General features: G+C 43.4%; 1 protein-coding gene across 4 annotated transcripts in view; it reads left to right on the top strand.

Annotated features, from left to right (window-relative positions):
• LOC124482164 (nuclear receptor ROR-alpha A-like) overlaps positions 1-20,658 on the top strand; it is a 102,947-nt gene extending 82,289 nt beyond the window's left edge. For 3 of the 4 annotated variants that reach the window (XM_047042556.1, XM_047042555.1, XM_047042558.1), the window contains 9 exons: positions 12,481-12,566; positions 13,502-13,643; positions 14,794-15,285; positions 16,049-16,170; positions 16,293-16,425; positions 17,016-17,123; positions 17,627-17,737; positions 18,019-18,131; positions 18,509-20,658. In XM_047042556.1, the coding sequence (XP_046898512.1) occupies positions 12,481-12,566; positions 13,502-13,643; positions 14,794-15,285; positions 16,049-16,170; positions 16,293-16,425; positions 17,016-17,123; positions 17,627-17,737; positions 18,019-18,131; positions 18,509-18,673 (1,472 nt within the window). In that variant the 3' untranslated portion in view covers positions 18,674-20,658. Of the gene's footprint in view, positions 1-5,909; positions 6,596-12,480; positions 12,567-13,501; positions 13,644-14,793; positions 15,286-16,048; positions 16,171-16,292; positions 16,426-17,015; positions 17,124-17,626; positions 17,738-18,018; positions 18,132-18,508 lie in introns of those variants that run through there. The other variant, XM_047042557.1, reaches the window with a different exon arrangement.
• Positions 20,659-21,887: the final 1,229 nt, after the last annotated feature.

Below are 21,887 nucleotides of genomic sequence, written 5' to 3'. Positions count from 1 at the left end.
GCTTGTTCGATACTAAATCAAGAGGAGCATTGCATCTGACATGTACGGTATGCCTGTAAGAGCGATTATTGAGAGTTGACATTCTAAAATGTCAAGTCGGTGGGATCTACTGCAATCTTGTCTCTAAGATTGAATAGGAAACACATTTACCAATTAGGGAATTATTGTGAATCTGGAGGGAAAAACAACGTTTTTTTTTTTTTTTTTTTTTTATGTCAGTGAAAGTGTGCAGTGAAATATTGCATACTGTATACATTCATAGGATAAACCAACTTAAGTAACCAAACCTAGGTCTATGAAAAACACTAGTACATTCAATCCAGTCTTCATAGGCACACTCCGTAGATACCACAGTCTCAGGTGCTGAAACAAACCTCTTCTAACCTTGCTCCGTGCTTTGTGTGAAACTCAACCCACTGACACCTGACTAATACCCAGGGAAGTCATGCCCTCGATATTCGTGTTAGCAGTTAGCATTGGCAGCTCGTTTTTATACCGAGTTAGAACAGTTATCATGGTCATGGTATTTCAGTAGGCCGAACATGCCTCGCATTTATTTCCAGAGGCAGGTCAGCTGACTTGCACCATCCAATCCTCTTTGGATCTCTCTCTCTCCCTCAGGCTCTTGGAACTGTCTCAGAGTTGAGATTGCAGAAACTGCAGTTATCTATAGTAACATACTGCATACCAGCCAAGTGGTTATGAAGGCAGCAGGGGCCTGGGATGTGTAGTAATGGCTGTTCTGGGACCAGTAGTGGTTGGAGGAAAGCTAGCTGGCTAGACAAACTGTATTATTTTACAGTCGTAAGTTTGACATAAGTAGCAACGCATGGAAGCCGAGTACTCTCAGTATGAATGCTAGGCTAAGCTAGGTTGCTAATCTCTAAGGGACCAGTGGATCAAGCAACTTAACTGGTTTTACTAGTAACAGGTTAAGTCCTCCATGACAGTCAGTCACTTGTTTCACTCAGGAGACCTGACTCCCTGTGTAAGGCCCAGTGCTCAGTTGAGGTTATTCAAGGCAGCTATCACTTTTTTTTCACGTTTTAACAATATTTGAAAGGAGCACAATACCGCACATTACAAAGTGTTAACACTCATAAGCGCAGCAAGTTCTGGCAGGGCAATCGGGCAGCGTGCGTCAGTCAGTGATAGGGGACGTAAGGCGTCCTACTCCACCTTCCTTACTCCTCCCACTACCACACCCATGTAGCAGCGCATATTCATTGGGCCACGTCCGATAAGGCGTCTTTAAAAGACGCGCGGATATGCACACACTCACCCCGGTCGTTGTATGATCAGTGCTGCTGCCACCCTCCACCGTCCCCTTCTCCCCCATGCTGTCTGTGTATCTATCCAACAGGGGGATTATATCTCTATTGCTCCCTGCCCTATATGTCATGTATGTATGTGTTGCATCGAGGAGGCAGGGAGTGCTTCCCTTAGATCATCCACTCCGCCAAAGTAAATCTACATGTCCATGTCATGTAACAATAAATGCTCAAATTTAATACGTGATTGTCTTGACTGAACTGGTGTTACATTTACACTTTTAAATATGCTTTGCACAGACAGGAGGATTATTACGTTTTTATTAGTATTTTATTTGTCTAATTTTTTCAACATTTATAACAGTAAACACATACAGAACAGATATAAAGAAAACAAAATAGGAAACACAAACAATAACCCAAACAGCTACCAGATAATACGACACAGCACAGACTTTACATGCATTCAGATATCCTTACATTTAGATATCCTCTATTCATCCTCTGTTCAGATAAGTGGAAAATTAAGAAGCACCACATACACTTTTGTTGCTGTACAGTCACTACCCAACATTGGCTCACAGAGTTGAACGGGGTGACCTTTTGTCTCCACATGGACAACTCTTTACACTGTATCTATACTCTCAAACTGGCTTGTTTCATGCACAACCACCTAAGGGTCTGTCAGACTGATTGCATTTAGGACCTTTCTCTCCCCATCTCCCCTGTGTCTTTTTTTCTCTGCCCTCCCTCTACCCCTCTTTCTCCCTCTATCCTACTCTAAATGTTTCTCTCCCTTTTGCTCTCTTTCTTTACCTACCTCTCCTCTCTTTCCATCTTTCTCTGTCTCTCTCTCTGTCTCTCTCTCGCGCTCTCTCTCTCTCTTTCGCTCTCGCTCTCTCTCTCTCTTTCGCTCTCTCTCTTTCGCTCTCTCTCTTTCGCTCTCTTTCTCTCCCTCTCTCTCTCTCTCTCTCTCTCTCTCTCTCTCTCTCTCTCTCTCTCTCTCTCTCTCTCTCTTTCGCTCTCTCTCTCTCTCTCTCTCTCTCTCTCTCTCTCTCGCTCTCTCTCTCTCTCCCTCCCTCTCTCTCTCTCTCTTTCGCTCTCCATCTCCTTGTGTCTTTCTCTCTTCCCCATTTCTGTGAGGCCTTTTCTGGACTCGCCTGCCTAGTGGCCCATTGACACAGTGTTATCAGAGCCCCTCACAGAGGCCTCAGTGATTCAGAATGACAGCACTATCGGGCCGGGTTAGAGGCACAGGCAGCAATTAGCAAACAGCTAGATTACATCAATGAAATTCAGATTTGCTCGTGGCTGCCGTCCAACGGTGACAATGGATTATTTAACAGCGTTGCCTGGACATATTATGTAACTGTTTGAAATGAGCGGGTGAAAGGGAGAGAATGCTAAGCATAGTGTGTAGTGGTTCTGAAAAGATCCCTGGCCTTTGGTTGTGTCATTTTTTGTATATGCTTATGAATCTAGTGTTATTTCCAATGGCCTGGATTATAACATGTTTTTGTTGTCACTTATTGCGTTCTCTTTGGACATTCGCCCTCATCTTGACGGACAAGTTAACAAGTGAGCCTTATGTGGTCATCACCAGTGTGACATTGTGTGGAGCACGGAGACCAACTGTCATAAGGAGCAGCTGAGCTGCACTGGAAGGCAAAATGCATCATGGTCCTTTGAATCCGATACATAGAGTATAGGCTAGGCCTTGGTGAATACAGGTGCAGATGGCTGCTGTTCATGTAACAGGGACGGGTTCACTATGAGGCCAGTGTCAGATCAGTTATTCAGGCAGTTATTACACCTTTGGTTTAATCTTGGTCTGCAGTATCAATTTGCAGAGAGAACCCTTGAGTGCAGTGAAGCACTCCTGGTCTTAACTGAGCAGCAATAATCAAGTTATTCTGATTTCTATAAACCAGGACACATTAGTGAAATACGATTGTTGACTTTTGTAATATAGTACATTACCCTAATACAAGGGCAATGGTTCTACACATTTATTTGGATTATATTTGGTCAAAATTGTGTTTATGCATGTGTGAGTGTGTGCGTGTGTCGGTAACGACATACTTGGCCTCATCCTTTTAATGTTTTCCCATATATTGAAGGACTGCTTCATAGAAGTTTTAACACACAAAGAGATATTTGCATATCATTTGAATGTTATTTTTCTCTCATATAATGTTTTGTAATTGAAATTGTAAATTTATGTTAGTTACTGGTAGAAATTATTTACAGTAAACCCAAGGGGTTGCTAAAAAACTTACAGGAAAATTGGAGCTGTTTGTGAACTCACCATATAAATAATTGCAGGTTCCAAATTAACTGTAATTTCAAGCACCAGCTTTATTGGAATATGGGCTTTGATGTTCGAATATATAATTCAATGGGGATTAGCACCCCATAGGTTAGCACCAGCTAATTACAAGAGATTGGATATACAGAGCTAACAAGGAGTGAAGAAGAGGAGCGACTTAATACATGGAGAATTCAGAAGACAAGGAGGAGGATAAGCTGTTGGAATGAGAAAATATATTTGGTTCTGATTATCATGCACTTCCAGTGTAGTTTTTTCTTTCTTTTACTTGCAGTGGTTCTGCCTAGTATTAAAATGATCAAGTAGACAATGGTGAGATTATGGGAACTTTGCCTGATGGTTATTTGGGAATAATTGTAAAGCCTGTGATTGCATGTTCTGCCAAATCAGTGATTGATAACACCAGGGACTCTAAACAAATGATTTATTTCTGATTGTGCATGCAAATGAGCTATCATTTGGTCCTGTGAGGTTCAGTTCTCACTGCTGTAGGATCCTCATGCTCGCATACTGGGGAGACATGATTGATGCTATCTTCAGACGCAGTGTGTCATGTTGACTACGAAAACCTTTCATTAGGATGGCTCTTTGGATGAACTCGGTTAGGAACGGCAGGTCATTCGGATTCAAAGGGCTGCCCCGCCATGTGCCTTTGTCAGCTTTAACACAACTACTGAGAGACAGCATCGTGTATTGTTGTGATCACGGTGTCATGGCTGGCCCACTCAAACTGACCAAGATTAACATTGAAGGGCTGTGGGTCTCCATACTCCCTCTCTGTTCTGCATTGCCATTCCAACCAGATCCTTTTTACTCTCACCTCCATACATTTACACAGTACCCCTCTCTCACTCTTTCTATCGCTCATTCTCTTTTAGCTCTCAGTTCCATGGACTGGCTCTTATCAGCTTCCTCTTGTCTTGCTGAGCTGGCTTTACTGCCCACAAGAAAAACCCACCTCCCATCTCTCTCTTTCTTTCCCATCTCTCTCTTTCTTTCCCATCTCTCTCTTTCTTTCCCATCTCTCTCTTTCTTTTCCATCTCTCTCTTTCTTTCCCATCTCTCTCTTTCTTTCCCATCTCTCTCTTTCTTTCCCATCTCTCTCTTTCTTTCCCATCTCTCTCTTTCTTTCCCATCTCTCTCTTTCTTTCCCATCTCTCTCTTTCTTTCCCATCTCTCTCTTTCTTTCCCATCTCTCTCTTTCTTTCCCATCTCTCTCTTTCATTCCCATCTCTCTCTTTCTTTCCCATCTCTCTCTTTCTTTCCCATCTCTCTCTTTCTTTCCCATCTCTCTCTTTCTTTCCCATCTCTCTCTTTCTTTCCCATCTCTCTCTTTCTCTCTCTGTCTCCCTCATTGCCTCTTCAGGGTCCTCTTTCAATCTCCCCCCCTCTTCTTGTTGCTGATCTCTCTATCTTTTTCACCCATACTTGTATTCATCCCTCCTCCCCCTCCCTCTCTCCATCTCCTCATAAGGGATTTGCCCCAGGGGTCCTAGAGGTTTCTTCCTTCACCACCCTTCATTAAATTAATGTGTATTTCCTGTTCATTTCCAATAGGGCTATCCTGGAGAGACCCTCTCTTAGTGCCTCTGTCTGGACCGAGCAGTGGGGGCAGAACGCTGCTCACTCTGCCTCCACTCTGGTCTCTCTCTGTCTGTCTCTTCCTCCCCTCCCCCACCCTACATCCATTCAACTCTATATCTGTCTCTATGGCTTTCTAGCTAAAGTGCACCACCATGGAGTGTAATGACATAGACCCAATAATATCTCAATCCACATATGGTGCCGTAATCATTTCCACTGAGTTGTAAAGAGTGATTTATTGAAAACGATCATGTGCCATTATATGACTAATGTTGTTCTACTGTTGACATCCATATAATAAACTTAATAGATGTATGTTATGTTTCTGAATATGCTTGAGGTAATATATGTATACGACATAGCTTTGGATCTGATTATTAACAGGTGTGATGTTATGTTCCGCTACAAACCTAGTACACATTTTTCAGCTTCACAAATTATAAGGTTTTGTGGCCAGGGTGATGCTTTTCCACTTAATGTCCAATTTCCCCATGACAAAAAAAACACATAAACACACACAGTGCCATGATGTTTATAATGGAACATTCTGACCATCTCCTGAAACAGCCATTCCCAATCCTGGTCCTCAGGATCCACTGCCCTGCATGTTTTAGGTGTTTCCCTCTTCCAACACACCTGGTTCAATTGAATGGGTCGTTAGCAAGCTCAGCAGAAGCCTTTTAACGACCCAGTCATTTGAACCAGGTGTGTTGGAAGAGGGAAACATCTAAAGCATGCAGGGCAGTGGGTCCCGAGAACCAGGATTGTGAAAGCTGTCCTACAACATGAAGGTGTGGGTGTTTACTCTGTAACAGTATTGGGGGTTAAGTTGGTCAGCTGACCATAAGAGCCTTACGCTTAGGCAGGAGGGTCTGAACGTAGAGCAGTATCCCCCCGCGGGCTTCTGGGATATGTTTATGTAATCATTAATCTTGGCACTTCTTTATTTACCCGGGATTAGAGCCGGGCCGCTCTTTCACAGGCTCCCACTAAGCAGGTTCATTGAGAGGTAGCTTAAAGGCAACCCCCTTTCCCCCCTCTCCCACACCCTACTCTCTCACTCTCTTTTTATTCCTCGCTTCATCTCTGTCTTTTCGTGTCTCTTGTTCTGTCTTTTTCTGCCTTAGTCTGTTTGACTTCCTCGTTTTCTCTGCTATTCCTTCCTTCCTCTTCTCTCTCTCTCTCTCTGTCTCTCTGTCTCTCTCTCTCTCCTCTCTCTCTGTCCCTCCAGCCCACGCAAAGCCAAGGAGGCTTGGTGTACCATTGCTTAATCCTAGCATGTCAAACAAAGCCATTGAAACGGTTGCTGAGTTGTGAAAACAGTGATTCTTGCTGAGGAGAAACTCTTACTTTTCAATGCAGGAAGCAGAGATTGAACTTGGCAACCCTTGGACTGTGACTCCGCAAACATGTAAGCATGTAGAAGGTGGTGGCTCCCATTCAGCATTGTGCTTAATGCATACACAGTAGTGTCTGTTTTGTGGTTTTTGAAACTATTTACTGATTCGTAATGTTACAGATTATAAAGTAATGAGAAAACCTTTTTTCATTATTATATATATTTTTTTAAAGCCTGACCATCAAGATATTGGTCAATGTGACAATATGTATACACATTGGGGAAAAGTCAAATTCTTGTTCTGAGGTTTTGATCGAATGCAGTCTGTCGTGTAGTTGCAGCTATATATGTGCAGCTCAGAGCTAAAAAGCCAAAGAGCTCCCCTGGTTTGTGTAGCACTTCACCACACCCTGCAGTGGCTGACAGTCAGCTAATGTCAGCTAACGCTCCTCATTCTAGCTTTGCCCTGCAGGGCAGGCTAGCTCACCACCACAGTTACTCTGTGAGAGGCTTCTGAAGAACACAGTGGTTGTGTGTAGACTATCTGGCTCTCTCGCACCTGGGCTTTCTTTTGCATAGAGTGCAGAAAAAGTCAAGTGCACTTGCACGATGAGGGAATGGAAAGCTCCGTGGCAAAGCTGCCCAGGAAAGCAGAGTCGCCTGTCTCCCCCCCCCCCCCCCCCCCCCCCTCCTCACTGCTCCTCACAGTCAGGTAGCGCTGCTAGCTGAAAGACAGAGGAAAGACAAAGATAGAGGCTTCAGCTCTGACAGAACGGTGCTAGAAAAGGTGGCTTGCCCTTTCTAATGACCAATAGGGAGAGGCATTTTGCTGAAAGACTGTAAAAGGTTGCACACCTCAGGTTTCACAGCTATCTACCCAGCATCTGAAAGTGTAGTATTGGGTGGCCCTCGCTCATGTAACAACATGTTTTTGTCCAAATTTGATTTGTCTTCCCCCCAAAATCACTTGCATGCTTGTTCTCATGGTTTCCATGTAGACACCTCAAAACATTTCTTGAAATAATTACGGCAGTTTGAAGTTAAGGCTGACCTTAGGAAAGCTTTGAAGACTAGCTCCATTGACGAAGCATGCCAATGTGATTTGGTCGAGGGGAGGAGACCAATACAGTCTGCTCAGTTTCATGAGATCATAAGACTTCACGCGTTATCCTGTTTGTGGCGGTACACACATCACAATGGGCTCACTTATAAGCAAGTAGGTCTTGAACCTTTTCACACTGGGTTTGAACCTCTTGTACTGCCAATTGAAGGAATTAGCATTGTTCTGTGGTACAGTACAGTGAATGTCCAAGACTGAACATTGCCAATCATTGTCAATTATTTCTCAACCTCCATTAAGTAAATAATTCACACAAGGAATCTCAATGACAGTGTCTTTGGGGATTGAAAGGCATTGACCCCAGTCTGCCATGAACAAGGAGGAAACGGCAGCTTGAGGTTTATTCTAACTCCAAACATTGCATTTGTGTGTGCTTAGTTTCACAGAACTGTGCATAGTGTACACACTCAGACACGTGGACGCACACACACAAAGAACACACTCACCAGCACAGCTTCACTGGGGGAGATAATCCTGGGCTCGCTGTGGTTCACTGGGTCTCCAGGAAGAACCTGTAAGGTCTCTATTCACTGGGTCACATGGTCAATCCTCTTCCTTGGGACTGTGGGATTTTAAACTGCACTGCACTGAGCCAGTCAAGCCCTCTACACTAAAGGCTGTGTGTGTGTGTGTTTCTGGTTTTGCTTCCCTAAAATGCTGTGGCATATGATCAGATCTCTCTGTGATCTGCAAGGAAGATTCATAGATTCTCAATTCAATTATTCAATGATTAGAAATTTAGTATGTGCAATTAGATTTCATGTTATAATGTGTCCCTTATTGTTTGGAAATACTGAGTATATAATCCTAGACACTGTCCTTAGTCCTTCAGTCTGCTAATGTGTTTGGAAAGCACCATCCAGAATGTAGCCACTGCTGCTTTCCCTGACCCGCTGCAACGTCCATCTGAATGAGCAGCCTCATTCCGGAACCTCCTGTCCGTCTGTCTGCTTCCAACCTTCTTTTCACCCTTCAACCCTAACCATACTCAAACCCCATTGCACAGCTGACCCTACAGCACCGCACATGTGCTGATCTCTGGCAGAGATCCAGTCCAGATCCATCATGGTTTCACTCTGAAGGACATGGCACCGGTAACCTATAACGGTGCTCCAAGGATATCCTGTCTTAGGACGGGATAGTGATTAGAGCAGTGAGTGAACGATAGTTTTGCAGAATAGGGTGTTTCCTCTAGTCCCTGGTGAACTGGAGGAAGCCTCCCAAGACTTGGCCCTGTGTTCTTCTGCTAGAGATGTGTTTTTAACATGATTCAAATCCAATTATTCAAGAAATGTCATACCTCTGAGCGGGCTCAGTTTCAAGGTAAAGAGGATAGAGTGAAGGAATCCTTGGAGAGTTGGAGTCCGTTGGGGATGTGCTGACCGGGGAGATTTTGTGGATGTTGACGGCTCATTTTGTACAAATTTGTTTTTGTTAATTTGTCGGGTGCACATAGCAGTAGTGTCTATCCATATGAACATGTGTTGGTGGCAGTTTTTATGCTTGGATAACATGTGTTTCTGAGTGCATCTTTATTTCAAGAGTCCTATGCTTTCTCAACTGTGTGTATACTGTAGATTTCGGCATGTACATGCTGTATATACAGTGTGTGTGTGTGTGTGTGTGTGTGTGTGTGTGTGTGTGTGTGTGTGTGTGTGTGTGTGTGTGTGTGTGTGTGTGTGTTGGTTTGTGCGTGTTGGTTTGTGTATCTCATGAGCCAAAACTCATAACACACTTCCCAGTCAGGAAGCTTGTCAATAAATGGCACAACAACAAATATTACTGTCTAATTACCCTTTACCTGCAAACAATTCACACATACACAACAGTGCGCACACACACAGTGTACACACACAAGCACATACACACACAGTGGGCATACAGCTGTCCATGGAGGGCTGAGAGTTCTACTCCTACCCCCCTTTCCCACATGGAATGTCAGAAAGCATTTTAGGTGAGTCTGTGGAATATTCCGGAGTGCATTCAGTACAGTAGAGTACATCAATGGCTGCTGGAGATATAGTGAAATATTAATGGCCACACACATAAGTGCACAAATTGAAGCAAAAGCAGCCTTGGGTCATTTGTCTGTCTGACTGGAATCCTGGTGAAATCTCCCGAGCCGCACACACACACATACACACACGCTCCTTTGCGCTCATGTATGGCTGTGGCATGCATGCAGTCACCCGCACTCCCCTGCTCACACACACATCCCAAGTTAGTCCTATACAATTTTAATATATCCTCAGAGCGAACTGCGGCTGCTGTGAAAGCCTCCTGTGTTGGCTCTTCATCTTTTATGCCTCTGTTAAACAGCTATGAGTAAGGCAGGATGTAACTGACAAACGCAAAAGGCCTCCAGTGCTTTTGTCTTCTCCTCTCCCGACCGCCACTCTACCTTTGTAGACAGTTTTTTTTTTTCTCCTTTTATTCCTCAGTCTGTTGCTTCCGCCTGTTTTCTTTTTCTCTGCTTACAGCAGACAGTGCTGATTTCTCTACTGATACACAGGGGTTTACTTCAGGTTAACAGTGTTTGTGGAAGCCAGCTAAATCTTGTTTTGCCAACAATAACCCGTCCTGAAACAAATGATATAAGGACAGTGCTATGTGTGTGTATACATATATAAAGTATGCCTCACACTCTGATTCTTTTTCTGGTACCTTCATAACTACTGTATTTCGTCTAGCTTGAAATTCTTATGAATTGGTAAAACATTTTAAACAACAATTATTTCACTTTTTTTATTCACCATCAAGTGTGACAATGTAACCTCAACTGCATTCTTCACTTTCAGTCATTTTTATAATGGCATGGGGGGGGCATGTTGAACAGAAGCACCAACATATTACGTATAAAGGCCACTAACAATAGAAACAAACTATTTAATCCAAAATGGCATTTAACATCAGAAGCTAGAGCAGCAATTATTTTGCTTCAGAGAGGCAGTTCTTTCTTTACCTTATCTATTAAATCACCAGCGATGGCAAAAAACATCTTTCAACTGCTTCACAAAACACCTACATGCCGTGTACATTATTTTGCCTCGTACGCGGAACCCTGGTAGAACCTCAGGTGCTGCTACCACTTCATTAATCTGCTCACCACCGCAAATCGCTGGTGACAAGATAGTAAACAACGCAGCAGCATTCTTTTTTCTTTTTTGTTGGGCCGCCTTCTTTATTTGTCAACATTGCATTATTTGTCAAAGTAGCATTTTGAATCGATGGCAAATGACGTTTGCAGAGTACAACTAATTAGAACATTGCTCTCTTTAAAAAACGGCAACAGATAAAAGGCCCACCAAAGTTCTTGATGTGTTGTTGTAGTCTGCTGATGTCAGCATGTGAGAGAACTACAGTGGTCTAGTTCTGCTGTCGTCGTCTAGCAGCTTGTGTGCTGTCGGTTCATTAAGTCACATTGAAACGTGTGCTCCTTTATCCTCTGAATGTTTGTTATGTTTAGGAGTTCTTGGTTTATGTGCTTTCTTAGCAGTAGAATTACGTTTTTATCAACTTGACTTAATTCTAGCATGTGGAATTTATAAAAATAGGTCATTTTCTTGAAGGGACCAGGGACACATAACTATATTTACAGGGAACAGCATTGTTTGTCCTGAGTTGGTTCATACAGCAGTGTGGGTGATAAGTCTCTGCACGCTGTGCTTTGATCTAGCTCTGAGTGCCTGCATAAAGACTCATCAGAAGCTGACTAGCTGGGATGCAGTCTTGTGCACGTGTGTGTATGTATTTTGCTATTCTGCATGTGTGTTAGTGTAGTGTAGGCTATGCTATGTAGCCTATTGTGTGTGTGTGTGCGTATGTGTGTGTGTGTGTGTGTGTGTGTATTTGATGTTGGCAACTCACTGTGTGAACCATTGAAATGGTGAAGCAAAGGTCAAGCACTTTATTTTAGAGACTCTGTATGTCAATAGACATTTACTCTCTGATCTCAAGTACTTAGGGAAATGGCTTTCATTCAAATAGCCACTCTGCCAAGTTCTTTGATCCTAAGTCAACCTCATCGTGAAGTGCCAAGTTGAGTAATAATAAGCTTCCAGTATCAATATCACACTTTGTTATAGTCTGACACTTAAATTATAGATAATGTTGATTTATGGACAATAAAACGACTATTAAAACTGTGGGAAGACTTTATCAACCAAGTTCTGTAGACAGGGACGCATTCGGAGGGGTGTGTTCAAGAATGTCTGAATTTAATTTCTGTTTTTGCATTTGTGTATTTGACATTAATTTGCTTTATTGACCCAGACTGCTGCTTAACCCACTGTTAATCATTGCCTCATCCCTCACTCATTGAAACAGTATAGACTTCTGAAGTTCTGCACTGCCATCTGCTGGTTACCCCATGCAATGACACTGGAAACATGTCCATAGCTAAAAGTAAGAAAACATGCCCAAGGCTTTTAAGTGAATGTCAGGACAAATTAGTGAAGCAATGGGAGAAGAGTTGTGCAAACACAATGCACTGTTGGTGGTGTGTAGAGTATAAATAGGGATGAACAAACAGACCAGCCTCTCGTACATGCATGTGTATGTACAGGAGGAACGGAAACACGCATGCATATCCCCATCCCCCACTCACTCACTCACCCCTCCTCTCTTGAATTCAGAACAGTAAGTGCGATGTGCCTCACATCACGCTGTTGAGCTAGGAGAGGATTGGATTGGACAATTGAAAGTGAAATACTGACTTTTTCTTCTCTGTCTTTCTCGCACCCTCTTTTTCCGTCTTCTTTACATTCCCTCGCTCCCTCTGTCTCTCTGTGTATTTCTCACCACCTCTTTCTCTGCCTCTCTTCTTTTCTTTCTCCAGCTCAAATTGAAATAATCCCTTGCAAGATCTGTGGAGATAAATCATCAGGGATCCACTATGGCGTGATCACCTGCGAAGGATGCAAGGTGAGCACACGCCACAGACGGGAAGTCCTTTGGCCATCAGACTCTGAAAAGTTGTGTTTGAAGGGAGCCTTGAAAAGATGAGGTGTCCACAGCGTTTTTGTCGTGTTTCTCGTGACTCGATTGATCCCAAGGGGACACACGGCTGGTTTGATGTTGATCGCCACCCTCACTCCATTGACACCAAATATCCTGATTATATTGGGTGTGATATTTCAGACACCACTGTTTGCCACCACTGCACTAGATTTACCATTCCATCATACTGCCTTGCTTGTCTTACAATGCTAAGACTCCCCTCAATGAAGCAGTTTTCTCTGTCTGACCATAGGCCCTTAGTCAAACAAATGTGAACAATTTCACTCATTAAAGCTAATTAGAATCAGGGAGCCATTTAATGTTTAGGGGGTTCAGCAGCACGATTCTCGACTATAAATCACACAATTTTGTTGAAAGGATTCAGCTTGTCAACGATAATAGCTGCTTAGAGAGTGTGTCATTGAGACAGCTGTTAGCTTTTCACTGGTGATTAAACATCAAATGAACAGCTTATTAAGAGATACATGTGCAGTAAGGCATGTCTCTGTCCTAATATGGTCATAAGGAATTTCTAGATATAAGCATTTTGTTGGTACGAGATTCATTATTTGTGCATCTGATTTCATAACTCTCAGTCCGCCATCTCGTCGTCAGTTCTATGAGAGCAGTGAGGGGTAGTTAATGAATTGTCGCGATGAACTCCTTTGATGTTTTTCTCATTGAGAGGGTCCCAAGTGTGAGGTGATTCTGAACAATCATTTTTCATTTGAACCATTGCTTCTCCTCCATTTCTCCACTTCCTTTCTTTTGCACTTTCTTTTGAAACATGTTAAATCAATTCAAAATATGATTTTGCTCTGTCTCTTCTGTCCTTCCACCCCCCTCTCCCCTCCACCCAGGGCTTCTTTAGGAGGAGTCAGCAGAGTAATGCTGCCTACTCATGCCCGCGCCAGAAGAACTGTCTCATCGACCGCACCAGCCGCAACCGCTGCCAGCACTGCCGGCTGCAGAAATGCCTAGCGGTGGGCATGTCCCGAGATGGTACGTACAGTAAGGAGCACAGAGGGTGGATGGGGGTACCAGAGGGAAGGGAGTGTTTGTGAAGGTTTTGAGGGAGGGCAGTTTTGGTGTCGTACAGAGGTACCCGATTTGAGTCTTAAGTGGACTGTGAGGCCTTCTTCCTAGCAAATTTGTAGCACAAATAAAAGACATATAGTTAGTACTTGCCTGCCCATGCAATGTTGGGGTAATCAGTGGTGTAGCAACACTCCAGCTGAATACTAATCCAAGATTAGTATTCTACCTCTATTATACTTTGTGCAAGTGGTAGTTTCAGTTACGGTGGGTGAATGGGTGTGATATTGTTCTGGAAGGGTCTGTGACAGGGGCCCACCCACAGAGAGACAGGCTGTGGAGTTCACAGGGCACAGAGACTCACAGCAGTCTCTAATCAGGCCAGGCCTTATGAATTCCCTTCAGCCGTTTCCTCTCTCTCACATCTCACACTGTATGCGACGTCCTGTACACACAAAGCACACACAGACAGCATGCACACAGACACAGACACACACATGAGGTGTAAAGGCCCGACCACTTCTAAATCTATTGATGTGGCTTTTTTAATCAGTTTTCCCCTCCCCTTTCTCCATCCCCTCTCTCCTTACCTGTCTTCCACCACTACCATGACTGTACCTCTCTCACGCGGTAGTGCAACCTGTCCTTCCCACTCAGCCATTAGAGTAAACATCCCTTTTTGGAAAAGAGCAGTTGTCTTACCGGATGACTAATTTATATGACAAATGTGCTGACTAACCGCACAGCAGCAGTCAGCAGGGTGTATGGGTCCACCTGTCCCTGGGGTACAGACAATGCCTCCTGACACATGACACACTGGTCCCACAACACACACCATGATGTTGTCCAAACAGGTTGCAGGCTGATGATGGTGAGCATGCAACCTCATGCTCATATCTGAGATTAACCTGTGCTGTAGACTTATTAGAGTTCCCACAATCATGGAAAACCCTGTTAGTCAGGAAGTATTCAGATTTTCCGGCCTGGAATTTCTTGGAATTTAATACAATCCGATCCAGATCCAGGAAATGAAAATATATTTGAAAGTCATTTAAAGTCTGCTGCATTGTAATCATATTATGTAATCATAAGTAACTGTCACTGTACCAATCCACAGCGGTCAAGTTTGGCCGCATGTCCAAGAAGCAGCGCGACAGCCTGTACGCGGAGGTCCAGAAGCACCGCCTCCAACAGCAGCAGCAGCAGCAGAGGGACGGCCACAGTGGTGGGTCCCACCTCCACACCAGCCACCCCCACCTCCACAGCCAGGCGCCAGGGGAGGCCGAGCCCCTCACCCCCCCCTACGGCCTCACGTCCTCCACGGGCCTCACCGAGCTCCACGACGAGCTGGGGGGCTACATGGACGAGCAGCACACCCCCGAGCGGAGCTCTTCCCTGGGCTCGTCCAAGGGCGACTCTGGCGGGGGCGGAGGAGGAGGCGTGGGCGGGTTCTACCTGGACATCCAGCCCTCCCCAGACCAGTCGGGGCTGGACATCAACGGGATCAAGCCCGAGCCCATCTGTGAATACGGCTCGGCTAACGGCTTCTTCCCTTACTGCTCCTTCACAAACGGAGAGACGTCTCCTACGGTGTCCATGGCTGAGCTTGGTGAGCGTGTGTTTGTTTGTCTGTTTGTTTGTGTGTGTGTGGGAGGGGGGGGTTAGGGGGCGGTGTTAGTGGAAGGATAGAGAATCGGGGGATTGAGATAAAGGTAGAAGAGGTATAACGATGGTGAGGACAGGAGCTTGCATGAGAGGGAAGAAAGAGAAGAGATGAGGCGAGGAAAAAGGAGGGGTAGTGAGGATAAGAGAGGGGGGAGGGGGATGGGAGAGAGATACGATCTAAGAGAGGTGCAGTCGAGAGAAAAGAACAGAGAGGCATGCAGCACAACCATGGGGGCAAAACCAGACACCAAAGGTGGTTTAAAATAGCAGGAGGTTGAAAACTCATCTTCGGAGCTCATTAAAACGTGCGTGTGGTAATTAGTTGTCTGTTAATTAGGGCCAATTGGGATCCAAAGGGGCACGCGTTGGGGGAAATCAATTTTTTTGCTTCCCAAGAGTTTCACAGAATCTTTTCTCTTTTCTTTTTTTTGACAAAATCATTTATCACAATGGTATGCTTTTCCCCCTCCCCTTTAGCAAATGCGTATATCCTTTGTTAAAACATTTGTTTGTCTCATTCAAATGTATTGTTGTATCAGGTATCATTATTTTACCAACAGCAGTTGATAAGAGCTGTATATCAACTACTGCCAGCAATGTCAAGCACAATCTTTGTTGTCCTGTTTGTTGTAGCTTTAATGCACTAGACGTGTGTTGGGAGCTGTGTGTTCCAGCATGTTTAAACTGGGTGTTGTGTTGCGTTACAGAGAACCTGTCCCAGAACATCTCCAAGTCCCACATGGAGACGTGTCAGTACCTGAGAGAGGAGCTGCAGCAGATGACCTGGCAGGCCTTCCTCCAGGAGGAGATGGAGAATTACCAGAGCAAGGTACTGGACGCTAGGCTACTCTGTACAGCTACAGGAATATACTCTGATATGAACTGTATAGTAGGGCTTCCTTTATCTCGTTGTTCATTCATTGATCTTGTCCTTGTTGTTGTTGACGACAGTCCCGCGAGGTCATGTGGCAGCTGTGTGCCATCAAGATCACAGAGGCCATCCAGTACGTGGTGGAGTTCGCCAAGCGCATCGACGGCTTCATGGAGCTCTGCCAGAACGATCAGATTGTGCTGCTGAAAGCAGGTAACAAACTCTGTCACACGTCGCTAACCCTTTATCCTGATGTGACAAGGGTAGTATCTGCAGGAACAGGGTGTGACAAGGGTAGTATCTGCAGGAACAGGGATCCAACACGTCACATGTCATAAGCACGGCAGAAGAATGTATGGCATACAGTAGATATCCCAAATTAGTTTGTATATTATATGGTATATTAGTATAATTTTTGTATACTATTTCCAGTTAGTTACACAGGAAGCACTCGCAGGGTCCCATTCAGATCATAGCATCAAGGCTTATGTAGCATATTTATTAAATTGCAGCCAATTACTGTCTAGTCTGGACCAAACACCCCAACCATGTCATAGACATTAGACTCACAATACATGTTTGTCTTAGATTTGGTTGTCTTAGTAAGCGATGCACATAACGACAATCAGAAAACGTAAAAGTAGACACATTTTGCTGAAGTACAGATATTCAGGATCATGTTATATCTCACCGCCCACTTAAATGCAGTTACTCTGACTTCAAACGCACGCACTCACGTGTGCGAGCATGCACACACACGTACCAGATAACAAACAACAAACAGTGTTATTTCTCTCTGGCAGGTTCATTAGAGGTGGTGTTTGTCAGAATGTGCCGTGCCTTCGACTCACAGAACAACACCGTCTACTTTGACGGGAAGTATGCAGGGCCAGATGTCTTCAAAGCATTAGGTGAGTCAACCTGCTAGACCCTATCTTAGGGTGTGTGTGCTGCACTTGTGTGTTTGTGTGTGTCTAATTAGCCCAGACATTATTCAAAGAAAAAAAGAAATGAGGAGAGGGTGGCCTCTAGGACAAGACAGTACAAGGTTTGTTCGAGTCAAATCAAATTAAAGTGGCTACGCACTTCTCAACAAGCATCTTAAATGAAATGCGCGTCCCATAAACTGTAACTATCCCTTTCATGATGCCTTGTAATGTACGTACCTCAGCGAGTTATTACATCATTGATTTAATAAAAGACGAAGACATTAGTGATCTCTCCCCTGACTCACTCTGACCACAAGTCCACCGAGACATAATTACACTGATTGAACTGTACTCTTAAATCAGGCATTGTCTCCACAGCTAGCTACCATGCCTCTGTCACTTCTGCCCAAGCTCTTAAGAGACCAGATATTCTGACCCCCGTATCTGCTCCTCTGCTGTGCTGCGTGTGGCTGTGTTGTTGACAGGTTGTGACGATTTGATCAGCTCCGTCTTTGAGTTTGCCAAGAACATGTGCGCGATGCACCTCTCCGAGCACGAGATCGCCTTGTTCTCCGCATTCGTTTTGATGTCGGCAGGTAGGCCCGTCTCCCAGCATGCATTCTGTTTCAGTCACGTCGGTAGACATGAGATATTGTAATGCACAAACACATTTTGAACACAAACCCTCACACCTACACACACACACACACATGAACATACATGTATGCATACACACATCATGCACGCATACACACACATGCATACACACATACACATGCGCACACACAGTCAATAATATGGTGTGTATGCTGTCAAGGAGATCCATGTTGAAAGACATGCTGTGCTGATAGCAGTCTTCTTGATGTTGTGTGTGTAGATCGGTCATGGCTCCAAGAGAAAGTCAAGGTTGAGAAGCTTCAACAGAAGATTCAATTGGCACTTCAACACATCCTTCAAAAGAACAACAGAGAAGACGGCATACTCACAAAGGTAAACATAAGCCATTTGTACACACATGCATGCACGCATGCATACACACGCATGCATACACACTCTGGGAACTAAATTGTGGGTCGGTTCCATCATCTTCTCTGATCAAAAGGAAATGTGGGCTTGCCAGCTCTGCAATCACAACTGAATCCCCAATGACCTTTCTCTTTACTATTCTCTCACCCTCCCTCTCTCTTTCATTGTCTCTCTGTCTCACTGTCACTTTAACTTTTCTCACTGCCACCTTTTCTTACTCTCTCTCTCTCTCTCTCTCTCTCTCTCTCTCTCTCTCTCTCTCTCTCTCTCTCTGTCTCTCTCTCTCTCTTTCTTCCTCTCCGTCTCTATCTTCCTCTCTTTTTGTCTATCCCTCTCCACAGTTAATTTGTAAAGTGTCCACCTTGCGGGCCCTGTGCAGCCGGCACACAGAGAAGCTCACAGCGTTCAAGGCGACGTACCCGGACATTGTGCGAGCTCACTTCCCCCCCTTATACAAGGAGTTGTTCGGCTCAGACTTTGAACAGGCCATGCCCCTGGACGGCTAGCCGGTGAAACAGATGCTGTGCTGCGCGGTGGTGTTTTACCATACCGGACCGTACTTTAACGGACAGAACATGGTTTCAAGAGAGAGAGACACAGATGGTGACCCAGAGCTTTTTTTGAACAGCTGGCTCGCTGCTGAAAAAAATGGAGGGATGGTTTTTACTCATCTGTTTGAGTTGTGTTCATCTTTCTTCACCTCTACCTTGCTTTGCCCCATCCTGGTGGATGAGTTGGATAGGTTGGAAAGGATAGAGGCGGAGGGGACGCAAGACGCGCGCGCACACACACACACACACACATACAGTACATATATTCTGTTAGATCGAACCTAGCCCACTTGCATCTGTGTATTGTTCAGTTTATGATTTTAAAAGCTTATAACTGCAGATTGAGAAAATATAAGTGAATGTCACTTGAAAATCCAACTGGGATCTTCTTGTTAGTTTCTTAGTAGATTTTTTTCAAGCTATTTGGGTTTGAATTGCTAACTCTCCGATTAGGCAATACATGAGAAAAAGAAAATGAGTGATAAGATAAAGCTATAACCTGAAGATGTGACCGAAGCTTAAGGCACTTATAGACAGATTAATAAGACTTAATTTTGTGTGGTTGGTTGTTGTGGGTTAGGGTCAGTTCAAACCTTTTCTTTTTGTTTAATTTGATCATCAGTCTGTACAGAACACACAACAGTTTATTGGTTGCTGGTTCACAGTTGTAGATGATGCAGATTTACTCTGAATACCTACTCATGGACCAGTCGTCCACTCGGGGTGTCTGTAGGGATCTTTACTTAAATCAACACTCATCACCTTTAAACCACCTGCTATGAACCCTCACTGCAAGAGTGGAAATTAGAGAACATTTAGCTCACCAACCTCAATACCAGGAGTCCATTCCTTTCAGTAACTATGTCCTACAGGGCATCTTACCCATAAGTACAAACTATAAATACAAAATGAGTCAATGTAATGAAATAATAATGTTTTTAGAATCTATTTTGAAGAACTTGTATTATAGCGGTTGTGCACTTATTGCAACATTTTACCAGGCACTTTTGGACCTGTCTTTAATTTATGAAGAATTGTGTATAACTTGGGTTTTTGAAGTGTTGCATGTTCAACATCACATCAAACACAGATGTATCAGACAAATGTGTCCTTCTATGCTGGAATCATGAAGTGAATTAGCAAGTTTAAAAAAGCAATATTGTTACGATCATGTAGACTCTCCCATCAACACCTAATATTTTCTTTAAAATTATTTTTGTTCACGTTTTACCTTGATTTTATAAATCTACCTCTCATTGCCTAACCAATTCAATTAGTGTCACTGCACACACTGCACTAAAACATAACAATACAATTTAATCAGCCTAGGCCTGCATTTTCCTGATACGTCTATACACCCCATAGATGTAGACATAAAAGTCAACTCATTAGAAAATGTTGCTAGACCTACTGAAGTTTCTGGCGATCAAGCGTCAAGATCTATCAAATCATTGCATGCATTGGCTATCCATTAGCTCTACCTAGTGGTCAACAAGAAAACAGTACGATTTCTCATCAGATTTTCTCATATCCATAGAGATACATTTGATCTCTTTCAGATTCATCCCCAGAAAACCCATCCTTTCTTCTACCTTTTGTGTCTCACCCTTTAATATATAAGTAACATTTTGTGTATTTCCATCTTTACAGTCTCAACAGTCACCAAATTCAGTTTTTCAAAGGGCACCTAAGCACTGGTCTGTGGTCAGCTCTGGGAGGTTTATCTGTCAGGCTGTAGTAAGTAAGGGTAGGGCTCAAGAAATCCCAGATTTGCTCTAACAAAAAACATAAATAAAATAGACCATTAGACCCAGAGAGAACGATAGAAAACAAGTGGTGGTGTGCTTGCCATGGTGACTCTTACTGTTTCCCCAGTTTATCACATAACATTGGTCATTTCATGGAATAAAACACAAAATGGAGGGAGGAGTGACAAAAAACGAAGCCTTGTCTGGTGGTGAAAGTCTTTTAAGTTGATTTTCCCTCAGAAGAGGCAAAACCAACAACTTCTAAGCAGTTGGCGTTTATCTGCAATACGAGCATAAGTGCTGTGGATGTGTGGGTTCATCAGATGAGGAGCTCACATTTTATCCATGTAGCTGATTGTTTGATGTTATTTTTTGAGGACAGGGTTTTACACAAATTACTGGCAGTGAGTATCTATGTATGTATGTATGTATGTATGCATGTGTGTGCATGTATGTGTGTGTGTGTGTGTGAGAGAGTGTATGCTTGAGTACATTCCAGAACATACAGAAGCAGTAGTTGGAGTAGCTGCATTTTGCCTGAATTGTGTTTTTGTATATTAGTATTTTTTTTGCACGGCAAGGTCATTCCTCCATTGCGCAATACAACCATGCATTTGATACTATCCCTCAGGGAACATTTAAGCTGTGTACAACATTTTAGGTTGATTTCCACATTTTACATTTAGTTGAGAACAGTCTACTAAATATGCAGAGCCCATGTAGCTAAAAAACTATCAAAAGAAAGAACATGTTCCAATCCGTACTGGATTCAGCATCTTGTCCTAATTTATTTGTAGTTATGAAATCATCAAAACCTTGGAGGCCCAAAACCAATGAACTTATACTTTTTCACCGCCATATTTTCCACAATGCATTTAGTAAAGCAGATACATCAGGTTAATTTATGTATTCACTAACAATAATAATAATAATAATGGATCCCAAAGGGCTTCATCAAATTTCAAAGAAAGCTAAACTTGCACTATGATTCCACAACCGTGGATTATTTGATTACAATAAAAAGAAATACACACAGTAACTCAGGGAGAATTAGCAGTTCAGTATTCAGAGCTTGGCCCAATGTCTAGCATTGTACTGAATATCCAGAGGGGTGTCTTAATCTTATCTGCATGCTGACTTAATGATTAATACTATACAGTGTATTCTGCAGTCTGTGCCAAGTTGCCGCATTCTGGGGTTGATTTCTAGAAATCAATAACTAATGCTAGGAAAGTAATTGAGGCACTTGAGATCTAAAGGTGGATCCAAAGTATTTCACAGTATAAAATAGAATTGACCCAGGGTTGCATAGAAGATATGCAAATAGATAACAGTATTAGTGAAAGAATGAGACATAGTGTGCACAATATTACGTCCTTGCAACAGTTATTGACAACATCAAGCAATAATGGCTGGTAACA

This window comes from Hypomesus transpacificus, chromosome 19, assembly GCF_021917145.1.
Source record: "Hypomesus transpacificus isolate Combined female chromosome 19, fHypTra1, whole genome shotgun sequence".
NCBI classification, from domain to species: Eukaryota; Metazoa; Chordata; class Actinopteri; order Osmeriformes; family Osmeridae; genus Hypomesus; species Hypomesus transpacificus.
The sequence above is the reverse complement of the archived record's forward strand: the minus strand, read 5'-3'. Positions and strand labels throughout refer to the sequence as shown.